The sequence below is a fragment of the Sitophilus oryzae genome, unplaced genomic scaffold, assembly GCF_002938485.1.
Source record: "Sitophilus oryzae breed Bouriz unplaced genomic scaffold, Soryzae_2.0 scaffold_1740_pilon_pilon, whole genome shotgun sequence".
Taxonomy (NCBI): Eukaryota; Metazoa; Arthropoda; class Insecta; order Coleoptera; family Curculionidae; genus Sitophilus; species Sitophilus oryzae.
The window spans coordinates 409,962-434,116 of record NW_022146436.1 but is presented as its reverse complement, the minus strand read 5'-3'; the positions used below and the strand labels follow the sequence as shown (position 1 = coordinate 434,116).

The 24,155-nt window shown below is 35.3% G+C and overlaps 1 protein-coding gene across 4 annotated transcripts in view; it reads left to right on the top strand.

Moving 5' to 3' along the window:
• The window catches only part of LOC115881786 (mitochondrial dicarboxylate carrier), an 81,047-nt gene that overhangs the window by 41,689 nt on the left and 15,203 nt on the right, over positions 1 to 24,155 (top strand). For 3 of the 4 annotated variants that reach the window (XM_030899439.1, XM_030899441.1, XM_030899442.1), the window contains exon 7: positions 9,184 to 9,341. The exons of the other annotated variant lie outside the window; for it this stretch is intronic. In XM_030899439.1, coding sequence (XP_030755299.1) covers positions 9,184 to 9,337 — 154 coding nt within the window. In that variant the 3' untranslated portion in view covers positions 9,338 to 9,341. Of the gene's footprint in view, positions 1 to 9,183; positions 9,342 to 24,155 lie in introns of those variants that run through there. 4 annotated transcript variants of the gene reach the window in all.

Genomic DNA, 24,155 nt, shown 5'->3' with positions numbered 1-24,155 from the left:
GGAACCGTGGAATCAGTGTCCGTTTATTAAAGTTTTCACAGTATAACGAAAAATCGAAAACTATTTATGTGTATGATAGGTTCTGACTTTGTATGAATTTATGCTGACTCCAAACAATGGTAATTTCGTTTCCGAATTCCGTTTCAAATATTGATTTGGAAATTCTAAGGCAGTAAATCCGTATAAAGTCAGATTCTGTCATACACACAGACTAGTTTTCCGTTCAATTTGTATTATTTTTATTGCCTTCGAAATTCAGAATTAATATTCCGAAACTAAATACCTAAGCGAGATGTTTACTTTACCGGCTGTAGCCGGCTTAATAAAATAGTATTTTTTTGGGATTTTGTATTTTATACGGTCAAGATTCTGATACACATACAGGGTGGCGCACCTCATTCGCCTCGGTTGTTTATACGAAAACGGAAAGATATAGAAACAAAATATTTTATGGGTATATGTGGGGAGGCAATGTGCACAATTTAAAATTATTTTGAAATATACAGGATGTTTGATAGCTAAGATCCATACCAAAGTTATATTTTTTCTTATGGAATACTTTGTATTTTATTTCATTTTTGGATTCTTAGGTCCAAAAAAGGCATTTATTATAAGGGTTAAATATCTTTAAAATCTTTGGTTTTTAAGATATTTAAAGATAATTAAATTTGCATGCTGCAATAAAATAGATTATTAACACCCTGTACATTACTTTTCAGAATTAATTCTCATGCTGAGTTTAAAGGTAGAGAAATAAACTTTACAGAAAAATGTTATTGCTTCCTTAAATTTATACAGGGGTATCAAAAATTGCTGATCTATTTTAAATATTTATTTTAAATAAACACTTCGCTATTTCAAATACAACACCCTCCATTTTTTTAAATAAATCGAAGCAGGTTTAAATGCTCTTTCAACCTATATTCGGGTTTCCTATACCTAACTAGCTCAGATTTTGAATAAAGATCAATTTTTCAATAAAATGGCAACAAAGAGGGCTAGTGTCGTCATGGCAAGTTTCTAGTGACAGTTAGTAGCTATTTTCAAAATTGAAATTAGTTTATGGACTTATTTAAATTTATACCAGTTTACTTTTATTTAATTTACATACAATAGTTTAATAAATAATATTTATTAAATATGTATTTATTATTCTATCAAGAAAAACGAAGAAGTAGTTCTTTGTTTTATTTTACGATAACTAGATATATTGCACATAATCCATATATTGCAGATATATGGATTTTCTATAAAAGAGCCAATTATGGCAAATTCATTTTATTCACTTCCAAAGACAGGTTTCTGCCTAATAGTTTTTTTTGGAAACCACACTACCAGCTCTGCGAAATAGGACAAGTACTTTTTCAAAGGAACGCTTATCAGGAAGATTCCTATTTGGATATCGCATAAGCCCTGAAGGCAAAGAAGCAATTTTCCTCACAAAATAAAATCACTAGTAACATACAGTACATCTGCTGGATCTGTGTCTATGAAAGGAATGCGGATAAAAAACAATTAAATAAACAGCAATATATTTTATACTTCGACTTGACGAGTACGTCACCGCAAATCGCTCCGCCCACTCATTTTATTGGCTACTTGCAAATTTGTCGAATTTTTATTGATGGGACGCGTCGTCTAATTTTTTACGAAAAACATCGAGAGAATATTGTTTTCCCTCTCACGGATACCCCGTAGCTACAGAACGGACAGACGTACTGTATCTATTCGTCCACCAGCAGATACTGTTTTATTTTTCATGATAAAATAATGAATACTTATTTATTAAACTATTGTAGGTAAATTTAAGTAAACTTTTATAAATTATAAATAATAATTTTTATAAACTAATATCGACTTTGGAAATAGTTACTAACTGTCACTATAAAATTGCCATAGCGATACCAGCCATCTTGATTGCAATCTTATTTAAAAATCGCTTTTTATGCAAAATCTGTGCTAGATAGGTATAGGAAACCTAATATAGTTTGAAAGAGCATTTAAATCTGCTTCGATTTATTTAAAAAAAATACAGGGTGTTGCATTTGAAATAACGAAGTTTTTATATAAAATATATCCTTAAAACAGATCATCATCTTTTGATAGTCCTGTATAAATTTAAGGAAGCAATACCATTTTTCAGTAAAGTTTATTTCTCTACCTTTAAACTCAGCATAAGAATTAATTCTGAATAGTAATGTACAGGGTGTTAATAATGCATTCTATTGTAGCATGCAAATTTAAATATCTTTAAATATCTCAAAAACCAAAGATTTTAAACATATTTAAATTTTATAATAAATGCGTTTTTTTGGGTCCAGGAATCCAAAAATGATATAAAATACCGGGTGTTCCATAAGAAAAAATATAACTTTGGTATTGATCTTAGTTCTGAAACACCCTGTATACTTCAAAATAATTTTAAATTGTGCACATTGTCTCCCCGCATATACCCATAGAATATTTTCGTTCTACATCTTTCCGTTTTCGTATAATCAACCGAGGCGAATGAGGTGCGCCACCCTGTATATAAATCTTTTACACAGTTTATTTTAATTACTACAATTAAGAATTATACTCAAATACTTTTTGATTCTGTTTCTTCCACTCCTCAACAAATGTTTCCCTGATTTTATAAAGCGAAATATTGTGTGTGCACAAAAAAAACTTTGTGTGCACTATGTGCGGGTACTTCTATCCACGTGCCTAGTTTGGTTCCAATCGACCCATAATTAAGAAAAATCCAGATCATTTCGTCCAGTTAGAGGCATCGGTTCGAAACGTCGAGGGCGTCATCCTGTCCCGTCTCCAATTATGCCGAAATTGACCCACATTTTTGTTCAATATCAAATCGTTAGTCCCACCTTGATGAAGATGTAAACGAAACGTCGTATCCAACTTTGGAGGGTGGGCTCGTGTGCATCGTTGCTCACATAGCCTACCCACCAAATTTGGTTAGGTTAATTTTTGACGTCACGTCAAAACTGACGTTACGTCAAAACTACCTGTCACCTAACGAGTCGGCCTTGGTCCAATCTATCTACATACCAAATTTCATTCAAATCACGTTGCTCCATTTTACAGCAGTGTTTACAATCAGTTTGACAGGGTCTTCTGGATAAACCGTCTGCCTTGCCATGCATCTTTCCAGCACTATGCTGGATGGTAAAGTGATACTGGTGGAGCTTCTTGAGCCATCGTGCTTAGTTGTTTCATCTCCATAAGCCACTTGAGAGCCGCATGGTTTGTCTTAATTAAACATTCTTGGCCATACAGATATTTATGGAAATGATCAACTGCCTTTACAATTGCCAGCAGCTCCTTCCAGGTAACTGCTTTCTGGCTGATAGAACTCGACTGTATATTCTATCACTCGTTCTTCGCCAGCTTGGACTTGTGATAGCACTGCACCTATGTCGATGTTGTTGGCATCTGTATCTAGGATATTTCTCCCTTGTTGTTGCGGGTAGGATAGAATAGGACTTGAACATAGAGCCTAAAGTCTTCCAAAGGCTGCACAATCGGTGTTCCATTCGTAGCCCACTTCATCACCTGTAAGTTTATGTAAAGGTGCAGATATGTTGGCAAATTCCTTGACAAATCTTCTGTAGAATGTGCATAAACCTAGAAAACTTTCAGAAAGTTTATGCTTGTCGCGAGGTGTAGGCCAATCTTTGATTGCAGCGATTTTCTTCTGGTCAGTGTAAATTCCGTTTGCTGAGACTAAATGGCCCAAGAGTTCCACTTGTCGCTGGAATAAGCTACACTTCTTCGGGTTCAGGTACAGGTGAGCATTCCTTATGCGGCCGAAGACTTCTTCTAAATTTCGTAAATGCTCCTCAAACGTTCTTCCCATAACCAATACATCGTCGAGGTAAACCAAGCACGTTTTCTAAGTTAATCCTCTTAACACCACTTCCATAAGACGTTCAAAAGTGGCTGGAGCGTTGCATAATACAAATGGATCCAGAAAAAGCAGTCTTCCTCGTCCAGACCAACTTGCCAGTATCCACTCTTTAAGTCGAGGGTGGAGAACCAGCACGAACCTGCCAGTGTGGTTAACGTGTCGTCTATACGTGGCAGTGGGTAGCTATCCTTCTTAGTAACATCACTGAGCTTCTTATAGTCCAATATCTGCCACTATAGCCCAATATCTGCCACTAAACGCTATGCTGAAACTTCAAATTTCCTTACTTCAGTTCAACGATAGCTTCTCCCCGTACAACGGCCAAATGGCAGTACAGATACGAGGGAAATCCCTCGTATCTATACGTAAACACACTCTTCTCAGAGGCATCAGCTTTAACCCTTGCACTGAGTTAGCCCGCACCGGTGTCCACAGTCATTCGGATTCCCTTTCCATTGACTTTCCCGTCGATCACCAAACTGTCAGCGGTTCTTCCTGGTGCCTACGTTCTCTGGATGGTGAACGGGATCGCAACCACATCTATAGCACCTTATGTGCTGGGATATTTTCTGGTCCTCTGTCGGTGTTGTTGCCTCTCTTGTTTACTAGTAACTTACATAATTTACTAAACATCTCCTCCAAACGTATGTGAGAACTTTCGGGCTGTTTCTCGACCGGAACAGCCTCATTCGTCGACCGTCAGAGACTTTTCTGAAGTCGAATTTTCTGATTTTCTAAGATTTTCTGAAGCCGGTCTTGTTCTTCTCGTTTGTCATGCTGTCGTTGAACTTTCAAATCTTCGAAAATTTTCTAAAGCCGGTCCTGTTTTTCTTGTTTATCTTGTTGTCGTTGAGTTTTCAAATATTCGAAAATTTTGTCTTGATTTTCTAGAATTTTCAGTAAGCGGTCTTGTTCTTCTGCTTTCTCTTTTTCTAGCCGGGCTCAGTCTTCTTCTCGTTCTTTATGGAGTCTTTTTGATTTTCTGCTTTCTCTTTTCGCAGCCTCTCTTGTTCTTCAGCATTTTCTCTTCTCATATTCTCCATAACATCGCCCAATAATTTGCTTACTTCCTCCATTTTCTTCGCTTGTTCTCTCGTACGAACCATAAAAATTCCCAAATCTGGTGTAAAATCTTCAAAATCTACTTAAATGGCACTTCCGACACCAATTATTACGGATTCCGTGGGTCCACTAATTTAAACTCACGATTAAATACTTAACAAATTTATTTTCTCACTATTTACACTACAATTTATACTAATTGCAACACACAATTAACTATTTGTAAAATTCCTTCGCCAAATTGTCACGATTCACAATTTAAATCGCGGTATTTTCAAACTTCAAATTGCTCAACTGCCAATCGCGGGCCTTTATATACTCTATCGTCTGGAACCTTTTAAAATTCTCCGTATCATTCTGCCTCCTACTAGCAAATTCTGCCGCCTGATTCGCTTATTTTTCTACTTGGTTAAAAGATGGTGCCTTAACAACAATGTCCTCAGATAGTCCTCAACTAGCAATACACTTGCGGCTTATTCACTTCTCCGATAGATGTCGCCACATACACCTTGACAATAGTCTACAGGGTGGGTCACTGAAAACTTACAATAGCTATAATTTTTAAACCAAAAAAGATATAAAAAATACTGTTTCTATAATATCGAGGGGGAATACATATGAGGTATTTTTTGAACCACCCCGACCTACCCCTTAGACGGCACCCCTAATCACTTGAAAATCTTAAATGGCAACACCCCACTTGTGGCGCCTTTTTGAAAATCCCATGAAAAATGCTAAACGATGATCATAAAGTTTTTAGGGTCAAATTGAAAAACTACCCCTTACACGAAAAATTAGGTGGATATTATTTAAAAAAGTTATTTTTTCAGCATAAATTACAAATTGGGACGCAGCTAAATGAGGCAAATGAGGTATTTTTCAAACCACCCCGCCCCATCCCTAGGTGCCACCCCCTCACTACTAACCTCATCAGTGCCATTTTGAGACCATTGCCATTTTGAAGCTAAAAATAAAAAATGTAGATAATAAAAAAGGCAACACAATTTTTTTTTAATATATATATTAATCGGTTTAAAACGTTCTACGTCTTCCGATGCCATCTCTCCATGCCTGTCTGTCTCTCCATGCACCGTCTCCGAGAGATCTTTCCTCCATAAACGTGTCAATCCCTTCCTGCCAACTTCTTCTCGGTCTACCCGGTTTTCTTCTTCCTGCAGGTTTCCAGTTTATAATTTGCTTTGGGATTCTTATTTCTGCCATTCTTGGACATGCCCGTACCATATGAGTTGACTGTTCTTTATGTCATCCACTATCGTATGTTTAACTTCCATAATCTCTCTTATGTTCATTAGTTATTCGCTCGAGTCTTGATTTGCCTGCCGATCTTCTCCAAAATCCATCTCTGTAGCTTCCAGCATTCGTTTTGTTGTTTCCTTAATTGGCCACACTTCACAGCTGTACGTGGTTATACTCTTTATGATGGTATTGTATATTAGAGTTTTGTTCTTGTTGTTTATGTTTCTGTCCCACAGTATCCCATTCAATACCGTGATAGCATTCCTTCCAAGTTGGTTTCGTTCTTTAATTGCTGTATCCAACAGTTCATCATTTGTGATTTACATACCCAAATATTTGTATTTTGTGCAGCACTTAATTTTCTTCCCTTCTTCTAGTATTAGATCTTGTTGTTCTCCTCCGATACACATATATTCTATTTTGTTAGTATTGATCTCGAGTCACCATTTCTGATATTCTTCTATAAGCTTACGTGTCATATAATTTATGTCATCGTAATCTTGTGCTATGATCACCTGATCGTCCGCGAAGCAAAGTGTGTAGAGCATGTTATCCCCTATGGGTACTCCCATATTTCGACATTTTTGCTTCCAACCTTTGAGAACTTGTTCCAGATATATCTTGAACAGTGTTGGTGAAATACAGCACCCTTGTTTCAGACCTTTGGTTCCATTTAATCCTGTTATTAACTTTTTGCCGACTTTTATTCTAGTTTTTGTTTGCTTATATAATGATTTTACTGCTTTTATTACTCTACATTTATATTGGTTTTTTCCATAGCTTCCCAAAGTCTCACAAGGGGAACGCTGTCGTATGCCTTCTGCAGGTCCACGAACACAAGATGTAGCTCTTGGTTTAGATTGCTCTTTTTACTTATTACTTGAGTGACTGTAAATAAGTGGCCCACCGTCGATCTTCCGGCTCTAAATCCTGCTTGTTCTTCGGCTTCTATTTCTTGGTATTCGTTTTCGATCCTATTTCTCAAAATTTCTCCATATATTCTACTCACGGTGGCTGTTACTGATATTCCCCTGTAGTTTTCGCACTTGGTACGATCTCCCTCTTTGTATATAGTTAATAGGTAAGTCTCATTCCATTCTTGTGGTACATCCGTTCCGTTTATGCAGTCCTGGAATATTTTCCTTAAGTGTTCGTACAGTTTCTTCAGTTCTTCTATTTTTTTACTTTCAACAAACAGGAATCTTAAAACGGCATGTCTTCTATCGATTTTCAATCGTTTGCAAATTTAGTGGTATTTTATACCTTTATTTGATTCGCTTATTTCAAAAAAATGGTTTATATTGTGTAAGAAAGAATTCAAATAATTTGTCTTTATGGTGCTGAAGGTATGTGCTATTTGAGAATTTGTCATTCTCTCATTGAAAGCACGGGCCGCTTTCAATGAGAGAAATCCGGACAAAAATGTAAGTCACGTTTATGTTAGAGATTTGATTCTAAAGTTTCAAGAAACTGGATCGGTGAAAAATAAAAAAAGGACAGGGCCCAGGGTACTGAATGAAGAAATGCAGATGGAAGTTAGGTTAGGTTACGTTGGTCAGGTATCGGACAATCCAGAAGCATTAACACGCCAGTTGGCATCAACCACAGGTACACCTCGAACATCTGTCAAACTAACTTGACGACGACGAACCAGATAGAAGAATTCAGTTCTGTGAAGTAATGACGGAGGAAGTTCGAAGGGAACCTTCACTCACGAAAAATATTTGTTGATGAGGGCTCATTTTTTTTAAACGGAAATGTGAATAAGTTGCAGATACTGGAACGATGAGAATCCGCATATTGTTGTTGAAGGACACACCCAACATCCCCAAGAGCTCAATGTTTGGTGCGGAATACTAGGCAATAAAATTATATGTCCATTTTTCATCGACGGAAATTGGATGGTGATGCTTATGTGGAAATGCTGAACAATTTGATAGAGCCAGCTATTGTAAATGAGGTTGAAAATCAAAGAGATTTGGAAGGAAATTTAACTCTTAATGTAGACCTCATCTATTTTCAGCAAGATGGAGCAAGATTTTCAGCAAGAAATCGATCCCTCTGCATTATTTTATCATCAGAAGGCGGTGGTTAGATAGATATTATCCAAGGCAATGGATTGGCAGAAGGGGTCCAATCGAGTGGCCGCCAAGGTCACCTGATCTCACTCTTTAGACTTTTTCTTGTGGGGTTACACTAAATCCATAGTCTACAAGACAAAACTAGGTTCGTTGTAAGGATTGCGCCAGAGGATAACTGAAGCATGTCAAATATTCTGAGAGAGACTTTCCAAAAAGTGAGAGAAGAATCTGAAAATCGTTTGTATTGTATGGAACAAAACGGCTGTCATTTTGAGCAATTGTTAAAATAAATTGTCATTTTAAATTTCTTTCAAATTGTCACACCTACATACATTTCTTATCACTACTTACCAGTAAGTTGAAGTCTGTATGACCATCGTTTAGCAATTTCAATTAGCTTTCCAAAGAAGTATCGCTATCTTGAGATTAGAAGTGAGGGGGTGGCACCTAGGGGTGGGTCGGGGAGGTTTGATAAATACCTCATTTGCCTCATTTAGCTGGGTCCCAATTTGTAACTTGCTAATGCTGAAAAAATAACTTTTTTCATTAATGTCCACCTAATTTTTCGTGTAAGGGATAGTTTTTCAACTTCATCCTAAAAATTTTATGATCATCGTTTAGCATTTTTTATGGGCGTCGTCAAAAAGGCACCACAAGTGAGGTGTTGCCATTTAAGATTTTCAAGTGAATAGGGGTGCCGCCTAAGGGGTAGGTCGGAGTGGTTCAAAAATACGTATATGTATTTCCCCTCAATATTATAGAAACGGTATTTTTTATTTATCTTTTTTGGTTTAAAAATTATAGCCATTGTAAGTTTTCAGTGGCCTACCCTGTATATGTATACTAATATAAAAAATAGAAAACATTGATTTTTAGACTTACTAAACAAGAAGGATATAGTGCTTTTTACAAAGGTGTCGTTCCGGCAGGTACGAGATTGATACCGCTAAATATTATACTTTTTATAATATTTGAACAGCTAAGGTTTCATTTTGGATATTTACCCGAAGACTTGAAACCGAAGAAATAATGTAGTAAGATAAATTTTTAAATTATGTTTTTTGTCATTATTAACTAATTTAAACAAATAAAAGGCTAGAGGTATTTATTCAAGATATGGAAGGTGTTTTGCATAAATAATTAAAATCTATTGAAGCAATAACATATCTCTTGTACTGACCTTCTTTTTAGTTTTAAAATTTTGTATGCTACATATTGTCTTGTAGCTTGTATCACAGTTGGTGACTTTTATGAAAAAATCCTTATAACAAATCTTCTTCTTTTGGAGAAGGGCTTCCATATGTTGGTGATTTCGATGCTGAGCTGACTGGTTGTTCGGATTTCTGCGTAGAATGCAGACCACCTTCTTAAATTTTTATTTTAATTTTATACCTAGTGCTACTACTACTTTATTGCCACAACCCGAGGTGGATTTTTTCGTTTTTTTCAAATATCTCCGTTTGTATTTTTAGAAAAAATTAAAAAGAAGGTTTTTGTAGAGAATTAAATTTATTTCACTTAAAACAAACATTTTACTTTACATCATTTTTCCTATAAAGTAAATATTAACGGAGATAGAGCTATTTTTTAGAATGTCTATTAGAGATTTTCTACCTTTTATTAAACCAATCAACTACGAGTATAATAATAGGTATTTACATTAACAGTATCAGAGCGGCAAGCTCATAGCTCGGAATCGCTGATTTAAGTCAAAAAAGACTTAACTTATTTTGACTTAAATCATTTTAATGACTTAAGTCATTTGATTTTAAGTCATTTTTCAAAAGCTGACTTAAGACTTAAAATTTAAGTCTTTCTCAAGATGATTTGTGATTTAAAACTTTTTTTATTCCGAAGTAGAAGAATATTTAAGTCTTTTTATAAAAGGCTGAAGTCAGATTTTTATATGTTTTTATGATAAATTTTAACAGCAGCATTCCTTGTTAAATTGTTAAGCCCCATACTCACACTTCGCTCCTTCCTCACTTCACTTCGTTCCTTCGTCCCTTCGCTTCCTTCCTTCGTCCATTCGATGCTTGGAAATTAGTCGGTTATGCAACAACACACCACAAAATATTTTTAATATCGCAGAGCCAGTGGCGCGTCGTATAGGGGGCCAGGGGGGGCGAACGCCCCCTCCGCCCCTATGAGCTTAGCGCCTCTAGCGCCTTTTGGGGAAAAAATAGAAAAACTAAATTTAACGCAAAAAGAAACGGTGCCCTACCGTGCCCTTAACTCTACAAGATAAAAAAATGACGTATATATTTCTCACATTTTATTTTTTAATGTTTTAATGTTTACTTATTTAATAATTTAAATCTCTAATGAAGTAGGCGTATACGTACGAAAGTTTTCATATGGGTATGAAACTACGCTACCGCTAGACCATTGTCTATAAATAAAATTACAATGGCTAGACATAACGTTGCGCCGGCACCGCCAAAGAAGAAGACGAAAGCAGTCGCGATGGAAATAAATTCGGGGAATCACCGACCGAAATATAATCGATTATAATGAAGTGCTGAATAAAATTAATATATTGTCCAATCACTTGCAAAAGGTTAATATTAACTTATGTACAGCTGCTCATATGATTACTGCGGTAACTAAAGATCTCAAATCATTAAGAAGTGAAAGATATTTTGAAAATTTTAAAAAACAGGCTACTATTTTGGCAAATAAATGCAATACGTCAACTTCATTTTCCTCAAAAAGACAAAGAAGAATAAAAAAAATCATGATGAAATACAGAATGATTACCTACATCAAAATTATGAACATAATTTCAAGATATCAGTGCTTTATGCTACTTTAGACATTTTAACGGTACTCTAGAGAATCGGTTTGAAGACTTCCTTAATATATGCCAAAAAAAATTAATTGTTTATTGGATATGGACATCAATGATGACAATTTAAAATGTCTTATACTGTACCAAGCGGATGTTAAACCTTCTTTAGTTGACGAATATAAACATTTTTGCAGTTTATTAGAAGAAATTAATGCTGATGACAACAAACTTGCACCTGACTGACCTGACGAATATTTATCATTTTTAATTTCCAATGACCTAGAGTCTTCGTATCCATATTTATGTGCATTACTGAGGATTTTTTACACTATAGCCGATAGCCACCAACAATGCTGGTGCAGAACGATCTTTCAGTAGGTTAGGAAGAATTAATAATTACCAGAGGTGCACCAGCACACAAGATAGAACCAATTATTTATCACTTCTTAGTATTGAAGCAGACACAGCCCAGGATCTAAATATAGACGAAATAATTGATTCTTATATTCTTATATTTTAAATCGGTTAAAACAAGAGGCTTGCATCTTTGAAATAAGTGTTTTGTATACTAATTTTTTTAATAAACAAATTTATAATTAAAAAAAAATAAAAGTTTTTATGTAGTCTTTTAAAAAAGAAGTTTGTAATTTATTTGATCCTTTATTGATCATTGCGCCCCTTAAGGTCTTTGCCCCCTCCGCCCTTTTATCCACGACACGCTACTGCGCAGAGCTACATGCTTATTACGAAATATCTAGTAACCTCTAAAAATTTTATTATAAAACGGCAATTCTTTGTCGTGTCAAAAATGAAAATTGAATTTTAATAATATAATTTTTTTTAATAAATCCGAATATTTTAGTATCATATACAAGGTATATCAGTATGCATGTACAAGGCGAGTCAGCAATAGAGTAAAGTTTATTATGTCATTTATATCTAGAAATATGAAATATGACTATCCGATACAGCGTAATATGACGTTACGACAATAGTCACCGAAACCATCTCGTCTTATTAAAAAATTACACCAAAAGTAATGATAACTGAAAAAATTGCAAATTGTTAGTGGCAAAAAAGTTCATTTCGCCCTTAAAAATTAACCAAGGCATGTATTGACATGAAGGTGCCCGGTGGCGTCGAGGTACAGGCTCTCGTCTACCAATCTAAAGGTTTGGGTTCGATTCCCACACCCGGCATTTCATCAGCCGACTATTTTTATTAAAATAAAAATAGTTTGGGTACCTAGGTCGACTCAGCCTTAAATGAGTACTTGGGATTCACAATCCTGAGGTAATAATAGGCGGTTGAAGCGTAGTGCTAGCCACATTACCTTCCTTGTATACCGAACGGCTCTAGTATAGCAAGCTGTACCTTGCTACTCCCAAGGCGTTAAACGCTATATACGGGAGCTATTATTATTATGTATTGACATGAGCCAAAGAACAAAATGCTCAGGAGACATGGTTCTTACCGTAATGAAAGAACTAGAAACTATGAAATATGACATACTAATTACACGTTGATGTCAATTCCCATTTCTTCAGATATTTTTGTAAAGGCATCATGCACACTATTTTTATTTTTGTCGCTACGATTACATAAATATGGACATGTATTTCTTCACAAATATGAAGACAATATTGTCTTTTCCTTTCATTTTTAAGACTACTGTGTGATATCTATTTTTATATCGACTGGCGATTGTTAGATGTACAGGGTGTCCCATTTTTGTGTGTTTTATGGGGTTTCTGCTTTATGACTAGAGATATAAAGATGCCGTTTTCACATCATTGTTCTACTTATTATGAAACTAAATATGCTACACACAGATTTATCCTAGCCTTCTTAGTTTAAATTTATTTCTTATTTCTTTCTTTTACTTTTTATTTTTTATTAGTATATTTTTATATTTATTTATATATATATATATATAGCTTATATATATATATATATATATATTATATATATATATATAGATATAACGGTATAACGATAACCTTTGTATCTCTTATAATCTTATAACTTATCGAAAAGGTGAAAAGGGTCAGTGATGGGCGGTGGGTAAGTACCCAATTTGTAGATAAATAAAATCTGGGTATATATGTATATACCTGTACATTTAGATGAATATCGTAATTTTATAAAAAGAGTTTCCGACGACCGCATAGTAAATACTCGGTATAATACCGGAAACAGGAATATACCAATATATATTAGGAATATTGTAGATATATTCCTGGTATATTTCTGGTATTATACCGGATATTTACTATGCGGTCGTTGGAAATACCTTTTATAAAATTAGACTGTTCATCTAAATGTACAGGTATATACCGGATACCCTGATTTTGTTTTCTTTTTCTACCCATTGAGTACTTACCCACCGCTCATGTCTCGTTTTTCAGGTAGAATGCAGTGACAAAACTAGTTCTTCGTTGGGAGCTGTATATTTCGAAAAAAGACTCAAAGTTATGTTCTTTTTTTTTAAACAGGACAATATATATTATTTTTTATTTTATTTGCCTTGTTATGAGCTTTCTAAAATTATAATATACTCTATACTTATTTATTTAGGTATAATACTGCTAAACTGCTAAACGGCTCTTATTTTATTTAACTTAGTTTTATCAGATAATTTTGCTTTGCATCGTGATATTTTGATAAACTACACGGAAACTGAACTTGTGCTGCTTTTAAATAATATGTCAATAACCAATATTTTACGTCGAATAAATTAGTTGATTGTTTTGATTACCTAATTTAAACCGGCCGACTATGTAACAAAGTTAAATAATGCATTTTTACACTGTTTATGAAAATAAGTATTTTAAAAAGCCCGTTAACAAGGAAAATAAAATAATATACAAAATATCGCTTTTTTAAAATAAAAGTTTTAGTCATATTTAAAAAACACAGATTCCAACGAAGAACTAGTTATGTCACTGCATTCTACGTGAAAAACTGTACAGGACACCGTTTTCACCTTTTCGAGAAGTTATGATACAAAGGGGACCAAAAAATGCAATAAGTTCAGATTCGCCCTGTATTTTAGGAAGTAAGAGAGCTAGGACATATCTATATGTAGCATCTTTAGTTTCATAAAAAAAGTAACATCGTAATGTGAAAACCGCATTTTTGTATCTCGACTCATAAACGAGAAACCCTGCAAAACACACGAAAATGGGACACCCTGTACAGAATACTGCCAAATCAAGAAATCAACTACGAATTAAATCTAAGATCGATTTATATATTTTAATATTTTTTTGTGTTCTTGATAATTCCTTTGCTACTTCGTCCAAAAACCGACAGTACGGGGAAGGAGCGTTTTGACGAAGGAACGAAGGAACACACAGTCGTATAAAATCGACAATTTCCCATAGTAAATATATGATTTTTGGATGAAAGGACGCGAGGAACGAAGGAAGTGAAGTAGCGAAGTGTGAGTATGGGGCTTTAGGCGGCATCCAAGCAGCAGAATAAAAAAACAATGCTCAATACAATGGTATCTATAGCAAATAAAACTTTAAATTTTCGGTTCGTAATGAGTCTGTTGTCTTTCAAGTGAATCTCCGACTCCGTTATTTAGCCCGAAAGGCGAACGAAAGGAATTTATCTCGAATATATTGAACATTACCTTAAAATCCTCCAGCCCTTATGACATCGATATATTACATAGTGTAAACCAGAGGTGTAAACACATCACCCCTTTTTAATTGACATGTATTCGATGACATCTGAACTGTAATGGTAATAAGTACTAAAATATCAGCAAAAAAACATATTTTTGCCTTTTTAGTTGTTCAAAAAATTAACCGTTTTCTTCAATAAATTAATAGTATGATACTAGTAAGAATCGCTAATTGGTAATACAAGAAAATTAATATTAATATTTCAAAAAGGTACTAAAATTGAATTCTGGTTGTCTTGACTTGACAGTAATATAGCGTTTTTTAAACCATTACCACTACGAACGGCAGCTTTTCATCGGAGAGCAGTCGTGGATACGGTATTTCACTGGAAAGAAAACTAATTAATAACAATAAAAAAAAATATAGATATTGGGCGCTAGGCATGTACAGAGAAAGAAAACACAGCTGTATATTACTTAAAACTAATGACTATATTTAGTCATGATGTTTGTTAATGGTAAATAACATTGTAGAATTTTAACAATTATAGTGGTAATATGTGGAAGAATGTAATGTTAAAAATAGTGCTTAATATGTTTAATGAAAAAGACTGTAGAAAAATACAATATAGATTACGCCATAAAAAATATATAAAAGGTAGCATTACTTTAATTAATTTGTTAAATTTTATACGATTCTAGAATCTGTTCGGTTATTCATTTGTCAAAATGACGCTATTTATATATTATTATAGAAAGTAATACTATTAGAAGACGTAATGTTCGCAAAGAAACTAAGATCTAAAGCATATTTTAAATACCTACTAATCTGACACAAGTAATTTGACTACTAAGCGTAAAGTCGGTATGATATTATTCAAGACTGAAAATATAGAAAATGTAAAATATAGAACCAGAACTTAAATCTAAACTTAGCTGCTAGTTCTTTAGGCAATCCTGCTTCAAACAGTAACAGCGTGAGGTGGGCTTGTAACTCTGCACTGTCTCTCGGCTTTACTGTTGGCCAATACAACAAAAGGGACCAGGATGAGGACACCATGAACCAATACAGCCGTAACTATCGATTAGGCTTAAAAACAGGAACGAAGTAGCATGGAGCCTACGCCACATCCACACTGGGGCAATCTAAACATAGGGTAAACTACCCGTACATAGGACATCCGTCCATCGGACACCTGTCCATAGGAAAATTACATATACATGGGAACACTACCCGTACCTTGGAAAATGTCTGTACCTTGGACACTTGACACTTGACACCCCACGTTGGGCGCCAAATTAGGTATAGCGTTTTTTAAACCACTACCACTGCGAACGGCAGCTTTTCATAGGAGAGCAGTCGTGGATACGGTATTTCACTGGAAAGGAAACTAATTAATAACAATAAACAAGAAAATGTAGATATTGGACGCCAGGCATGTACAGAGAAAGAAAACACAGTTGTATATTACTTAAAACTAATGACTATATTTATTCATGAAGTTCTTTGATGGTAAATAACATTGTAGAATTTTAACAATTATAGTGGTAATATGTCGAAGAATGTGACACCTGTCCATAGGAAAATTACATATACATGGGAACACTACCCGTACCCTGGAAAATGTCCGTACCTTGGACACTGTCCATTCCTTGGACCCTAAAAATACGAAACTCTTGTTTAAAACCAAACAAGGTCTAATAAACACAATAACCTCGAAATACTTCCGAGGGCTCAATAATAAACACAAGAACTGTTCTTTCTTCCATTTAACATTCTGGAGGACAAAAGAAAACCAACGTGTCAGCAAACACCAAATACGAGGAGATGTGGGCCAATCCAAAACTCTACCCTGTAGCTTCGAAATAGCAGCTGATTCAGATTATGCAGCAAGATTTAAATAATTACCATTTCTAAAAGCCGGGTTGATCAAAAGTGAGGTTAAAGCACAGAGAGGCGCCTTGAAACGATCTTGACAGCCCTCCACAGAAGCAGTGAAGCGATAACAGGGTTGTTGACTAGAGAACGTAAAAATTACGCCAAGCGTAGGTAAAATGACGCGAACAGAGGACCAAGCACCCTCTAAAAAACTAGACGATAGCACGCTTAGTGTTTTTTTAAAATTAATATTCAGTCCTTAAGACATAAAACGGATGAATTATATCTTTTATTAGAAGAGCTCAATTTTCCAGAAATTGTGATCACTGAACATTGGTTAAAGATGGATGAGCCTGTATTTGTTAAAAATTACACTGCAGTAACTAGATTCAATAGAAGTAACTCATCCCATGGAGGTACCATGATAATGTCTACTAACAACGACTTTTCGGCAGTAACTAAGTTCGATACTTTAATATCCGAAAAAAAAATGAATTTTCCGTCGTTTATCATAATGATTTTGATCTCTTCATTATTTGTATTTGTTTACAGAACACCTGACGCTGACGTGCATATTTTCAGTCAAAAATTGCTCAGCTTGCTTGAATTCATACCTATAAAAAGTAAATTAATTTTGTGTGGCGACCTAAATATTGACTTTTCCAGTGTGTGTGCAGCTAGGGAGTCTCTCCAGTCCATTTTTGATTCTTTTGGTTTGCTCATGCATATTGACTCACCAACTAGAATAACTAAAACTGGTTCTAGTACTATAGACTATGCCGTGTCGTCTTTTGATCCGGAATTCGTTGACTGTAGAGTCCTTCTCTGATCATGAGGCAGTATTGACAAAGTTTTTGCCAAAATTCAAATGCCAAAAAAACTTGGGGAAAATTGGGCGGTATATTTTCGGATAAACATTTTCTAAATTTTTACCACCTATGGCTAACAACTGAGTGGATTGTCCTCTCGGCTGACGTTAATTTCGAATTTTCTAGATTTATAAATACCTTGTCTAATCTGCCGTGCAAGGTGTTTCCTTTTAGGCCTATCAAAATTAAACAAGTACTTTATACTACCCATCAATTTGGATTTCTAAAGAAAGTAACAGTTACACAAATGATGCTATGTTCGACCTTTTTAATAATGGATACTCTAGCCTGAATAACCATCACTCTACAGCTATAATTTTCTGTGATTTCTCTAAGGCTTTCTATGTAAATCATAATATCTTAATTAACATATTGCATTACTATGGATTCAGGGTGTGACCCTCGAATGACTTAAGTCATATCTTGGCAACAGAAGACAGCTTGTGAGGATTGATACGTCTATGTCTTCTTGTAAGCCTATAGAATGTGGTGTCCCTCAGAGTTCACTACTTGGCCCTATTTTGTTTCTGGTGTTTATTAACGACATTGCAAATCTAGACTTTAGCGGTAAAATCTGCCTCTTTGCGGACTACTAGTTTCATTTGGAGCCATTAAATCTTGGTGCGATTAAAATATCCTATGCCTCAACCTATCAAAAACTAAAGTTTTGTCATATATAAGTACTATACAACCTTTTGTACTTAATAACATCACTGTTGACGTCGTGGACTCTTAGTGGAATTCTTAGGACTTGTTGTGGACAACTCGTTAAAATGGGACTTGCACATCGAAGCTTTATCAAAGAAACTAAGTACTGCCTGTTTTGCGCTAAGATCAGTTTCTAAGGACCTTAACTTATCGACCTCTAGAATAGTCTATTATGCCCTTTTTGAGTCGCATCCTCGTTATGCCCTTCCATTCTGGGGTATTTGCTGTGCGACAAAATTTGATCGTATTTTCAAACTTCAAAAGAGAGCAGTTCGATATGTATTGGGATTGAACTGTAGAACTCACTGCCAGAATTTCTTTAAAAATTTCAAAATACTGACTCTTCCTTCTTTATTCATTTTTGAATCCGTTTGCTGAATCCGCGAGCATATATCTGCTCTTCCCGAAAGGCCATCTCACAACTATCAACTTAGGAATGCGGAGCACGATCTTTATCTGCCAACCCCGAGCTCAGAACTAGTTAAAGGCTCAAAACTGTACAATACCAAAAAAATGTACAATCATCTGCCTTTGAATATCAAGTCGCTTTCATTCTTTCCCGCATTTCGCAAAGTTGCAAATCTGAAAAAGGCTCAAAACTGTACAATACCAAAAAAATGTACAATCATCTGCCTTTGAATATCAAGTCGCTTTCATTCTTTCCCGCATTTCGCAAAGTTGGAAAGCTGAAATCTGGAAATCTACTTATTGGGGAGAGCCCTATATGTGGAAAACAACTTTTTTGTTGATGTTTAATTATGAACAATTTTGAATTTTAAAATTTTGATCACTCACACACTGGTTAAAAATCTAGTATTTAATATTTTATGATTCTTAAATCTTAATTATATCCATTTACAATTCTCCTATTGTAACATTTTATTGATACGCCTTTTTTTGTGTTCTGCAAAGGCCATGTATTACTGTACTAATTTTAATGACGCAATTTTTTTTGAATTGTATGATTTGTATTGTATGATATTTTTTTTATTTGTATATTTTTTGTGCTTTTGTTTGTTTTGTAAATGCTTTGTCGATGAAGCTATTTTGACTTTTTGTACAATAAAGCGTTGTTGTTTGTTTGTTTTTTTGAGGTTATTTAAAAAATATGTTCTGGAACATAAAATCAAATTTGTAACTCACCACTCTTTGAAGATCATTTGAGATCCAGTTTTCTGCAACAGCGTTTAGAATACATACATAATCTCTTTGCAAGTGCAAAAAATTAATTTTAGTTGGTTAGCCAACCAACATCTGTTCATTGGATAGATACATTTTGGACCTATTTCCACACACACTATAAAGGATCTAACTTAACAACCTAACCTAACTTGTTACCAATCCATTCTTGGATCTAAAAAGCACAACTTATCCCATTTCCAATAATTCATTGCATCTTTGCCATTAACTGAAAGTATGTCCTGAGTAGATGGATTTGTGCAAGGTTTCCAGTTGGAGGTTAAGTAGCTATGTTATAGGTAAACTTAATGGCGAATGTTGATGCGATTCTTGCAATAATATAGAGTGTATTTCAGATGATTGAACACTATTTATATGGCTTGATGCAGTTTTAAAATACAATTTAATCCTGACTGAAACAAATCTTCATCAGCATTATTTTCTAAAGATTCGTCAAAAAGGATGGAGTTTCACAGCCCGATATGGCTTGTATAAACATTTGTTTTTCATAATGTCCCATTTTGTCTTTATTACTGATTGAGCCATATTAAAGTATTCATCATCTGAGATACACTCTATATTATAAAATTTGCATTGAGATAATTCCTTAAGTCTACCTATAATTTAGCAACTTTGCCTCCAACTGAGGACCTTGTTCAACTCTACTCAGGACATGCTTTCCGTTAATGGTAAAGATGCAATGAGTTATTGCAAATGTGATTGATAAATTGTGTTTTTAGATTCAAGGATGGATTGTAACAAGCTAGATCCTTTGCAGTATGGGTGGAAAAAGGTTCAAAAATGTATCTATCTAATCAACAGATGTTGTGCCTGTTGATCAACTAAAATTAATTGTTTGCACTAGCAAAGATATTTTGTCCTCTAAACGCCGATAAAGAATAGTGGATCTCAAATGTTCTTCGAAGTGTGATCAGTGTTATGAACTCAATAGCAAAAACTTTTGTTTTTTAGTTGAGGACGTAAATGACGCTCACGATGACGTTATAGCAGATTTTATTGTATGTATAAGAGCATAAGTTTTTTAAGCAATCCTTATTTTTTATTTTTTAATAATTAAATTTATACTTGGTTTGTATTTGTTCAAAATAAACTTTTAATATAAATACCTAGTATAGTTGATTGGTTTAATAAAAGGGGTGGAAAATCTCTAGTAAGTATCTCCGTTAATATTTCCGTCAGAGTATGTAAAGTAAAATGTTTAAAATTCTCTACAAAAACCGTCTCTTTTTTCTTCTTAGTCCGCCGTCCTCCGTCGGAGGTTGGCGATCCAACTGGCTATGATGGTGCGTGAAACCGCACCTCTGAAAATTTCAATTGATGTTCCTCTTAACCAACGACGTAGATCCTTAAGCCAGGAGTTTTGCCTTCTTCCCACTGATCTCCTGCCCTCAATTTTGCCTTCGATGACCAGTCTGAGCACCTCGTATCGATCACCCCTCATGATGTGACCGACGTACTTTAACTTCCTTTCCTTTACTGTTGATAGGAGCTCTTTATGTTTGCCCCTACGCCTGAGCACCTCCTCATTTGTCACTCTATCCATCCAGGATATACGCAGCATGCGACGATACAAGTACATCTCAAAAGCGTTAATGTGGTTTTCCAATGTCTGATTGAGTGTCCAACTCTCAGAGCCGTAGAGAAATACTGGAAAGATGTAGCAACGCAGCATACGTATGCGCAGTTCGAGGCTTAGATCTCGGCTGGAGAAGAGGGTTTTCATAGAAGCAAAAGTACGTCTGGCCTGTTCGATCTTAGCTAAAATTTCAGTTTTGGGGTCGCAAGCGTCGTTAACGAGGGCTCCTAGATACTTTATGGACGATACTTGTTCTACTACCTTGTTATTAATTCTGAGGACAATCTTTCCCGGTGTTTTGGAAAATACAACAAGTTTAGTTTTGTTAACATTGATGTGTAATCCGTACTGCATGCTATTATCAACGATGCAGTCCATCATGTTCTGAAGGTGTAGAATGTTGCCAGCCAGTACAACCGTATCATCTGCGAAGCGAATATTGTTGATCAAAGTTATGTAATAAGTTAGGTAAGTATTGTTGATCAGATCATTGATTTTGATACCATCTTCAATGCTCTCTAGTGCCTCACAGAATACCGCCTCGGAGTAGATGTTGAAAAGGAGTGGGGATAATACACACCTCTGCCTGACGCCCTTCCTAATTGCTATTTCATCAGATGTTCCGCCATCCGCCCTGATCTCTGCAGTCTGGTTCCAGTATAACTGGGTGATAATGCGTAAGTCCCCCTCATCCACACCGGTGGTTATATAAGCTTAAGATACGTTTTTGATGCGACACACAGTCAAAGGCCTTTCTATAATCTATAAAGCAGGCACTTCATCGCTGTGTAATAACGTTTAGTGTAAAAAGAGCCTCGCGCGTGCCAACTCCATACCTAAATCCAAACTGTGTATCGCCAACCTGTCCTTCGCATCTGTTGTATGTACGGGTGTGAATTATGCGGAGGAATACTTTGAGGACATGCGACATCAGGCTGATTAACCGGTAGTCATCATATTGAGAAGCGTTTGTTTTTTTAGGTAATGGGATAAAAGTGGATTTTAGCCGATCAGTGGGTATCTTGCCAGCCTTGTATATCGAATTAAACAATTCTGTAAGAATCTTAAGGCCCCTATCATCTGCATCGGCGATTAGCTTTAGCGTTTCCGCGTGGATCTGGTCTGGTCCTACTGTCTTGTTTTTCTTCTGAAGCTCTATAGCACGTTTGACTTCTTCCTTCGTAATATCAGGTATGAATCATTGAGATTACTAGCTATGGGTGGTTGATCGGGCCGTGTATCTGCGTAGAGCAACTCAACATACTCCTTCCACCGATCGAGCTTTTCCTCGACGCCCACCAAGATTTTATTGTTAGCATCTCTCAGAATACCTCGACACTGTTTACGTCCTGTGCTTGTAAATTCTTTGATATTTTTGTGGAGGTTAAACAAATCATGCTTCTTTTGCAAGGTCTCCATTTCACTGCACTTGTCTGCTAGCTCCTTTGCTCTTCGACACAGCCCTGTTCAGCTCCTTGTACCGTCTAGTGACCCTGGTCTTCTGCTTTCTTCTGTCATCCATAAGTTGAAGGATTTCATCAGTCATCCACTGTTGCTTCTTATAGGTGCGTACATATCCTATGTCGATATCTTGCGTGCCTCTGACAGCCTTCTTTGAAGAGTTCCATCGAGATTCTATGTCATCATAAGTCACAGTTGTTTGTAATTTTACCTCGAGGTTCTCGGTTGCTTGAGCTCGTACCTCAAGATTGGCAAGTTTTTTTATATCTATAGGTTTAGGCTTGTCTGATCTTGGGATCTTGCTTGTCGGATCACAACTCCAGCAAAGTGACGAAGCTTTATTTTTATTACAACAGGGTTGTGATCACTATTCACGTCAGCACCAGGGTATGTTGTTGCTGTTTTTACATACTTCATCAAATTACTTTTTATGGGGACAAAATCTATTTGGTTCCTAACTATATTGCCACTGCGATCTGCCGGTGACTTCCACGTGTACAAACGTCGGGAATGTTGTTTAAAAAAAGTATTGGCAACATAGAGCTGGTGTTCAGTACAAAACTGTATCAAACGATCTCCTCTGGCGTTACGTACTCCTAGTCCATATTGACCGGAAATTTCTCCTTTCTTTGTCAGTTTTATTGCATCCTCCAAAGTAGAGTAGAATTCCTCCAAAACATCATCTGACTTGTCACTAGTGGGAGCATAGATCTGTATTACAATCATAATTCTATGTGTAGTGAGAATTCTCAGAAACATCACACGATCTCCGAAAGGAACAAAATCTATGACAGACTTCTCCAATTCAGATGAAAGGAGAACAGCCACTCCGTACTGGTGGTTTTGATCGTCTCCTCCCGAATAATACCGTCTCGTTAGTTAAAAAAAAAATACAATAACAAAGAAAAAAACTAAAAAATCCAAGATAACGGCTTTTTTTTTTCAAACTTCCCCCACTGGGGCTGAATGGGATTTTTGAGGGGTTAAATAGGAGAGTATTATCTACACACTCCCGTTGAGATTGGTTGGCTACTAATTTTTTCCAACTCAAGCTCCAGATTGACTGGGTTATCTGCTGATTACCCAGATTTGAAGGAGTTCGCGTTAAAGTGATATCATCATACGCCTTTTTTTTAATACAGCTTTGTAAACTCTGATTAGCATTTAAGGATTAATTATGTTTGGTTTAATTTAGTTTTTACTTTAGATATTACTTGATAACGACTAATGATTAATGATACATACAAGTCAAAACGACATGATCTAAAATTTTAAAATTAGAGAAAATGTCAGTTCATAAAGATATTTTATTTCCCATTCATATTATTCTACTCTATTATTTTCAATTAAAGTAAATTATGTTATATATTTATCTTTTAGCAAAAAATTCCAAGGCCCTTTATGTCTATAATAACTAAAATAAGTTTAACCCAAAACACTGAAAGGGAGAGAAATAATACAACATGAAATGTGGTATAGGATATTCCAAGATTATTCGATGCATAATCCAAACAAAAAATCAAGAAATGCTGAAAAGACAAAATTTATTTAAGATTTGCCTTAATTATATACTGATATTTTTATATGGAAATATAGCTGTTTAATTTTTAATTCTTTCTTTTCTTTATTTACTGTATGTTTATGTATGTTGACAAAAATGTGCGTTACGATACCTCATATTATGTAAACAAATGAAAATCGCAAACCAAAAACCTAATGTACCGTGTGGT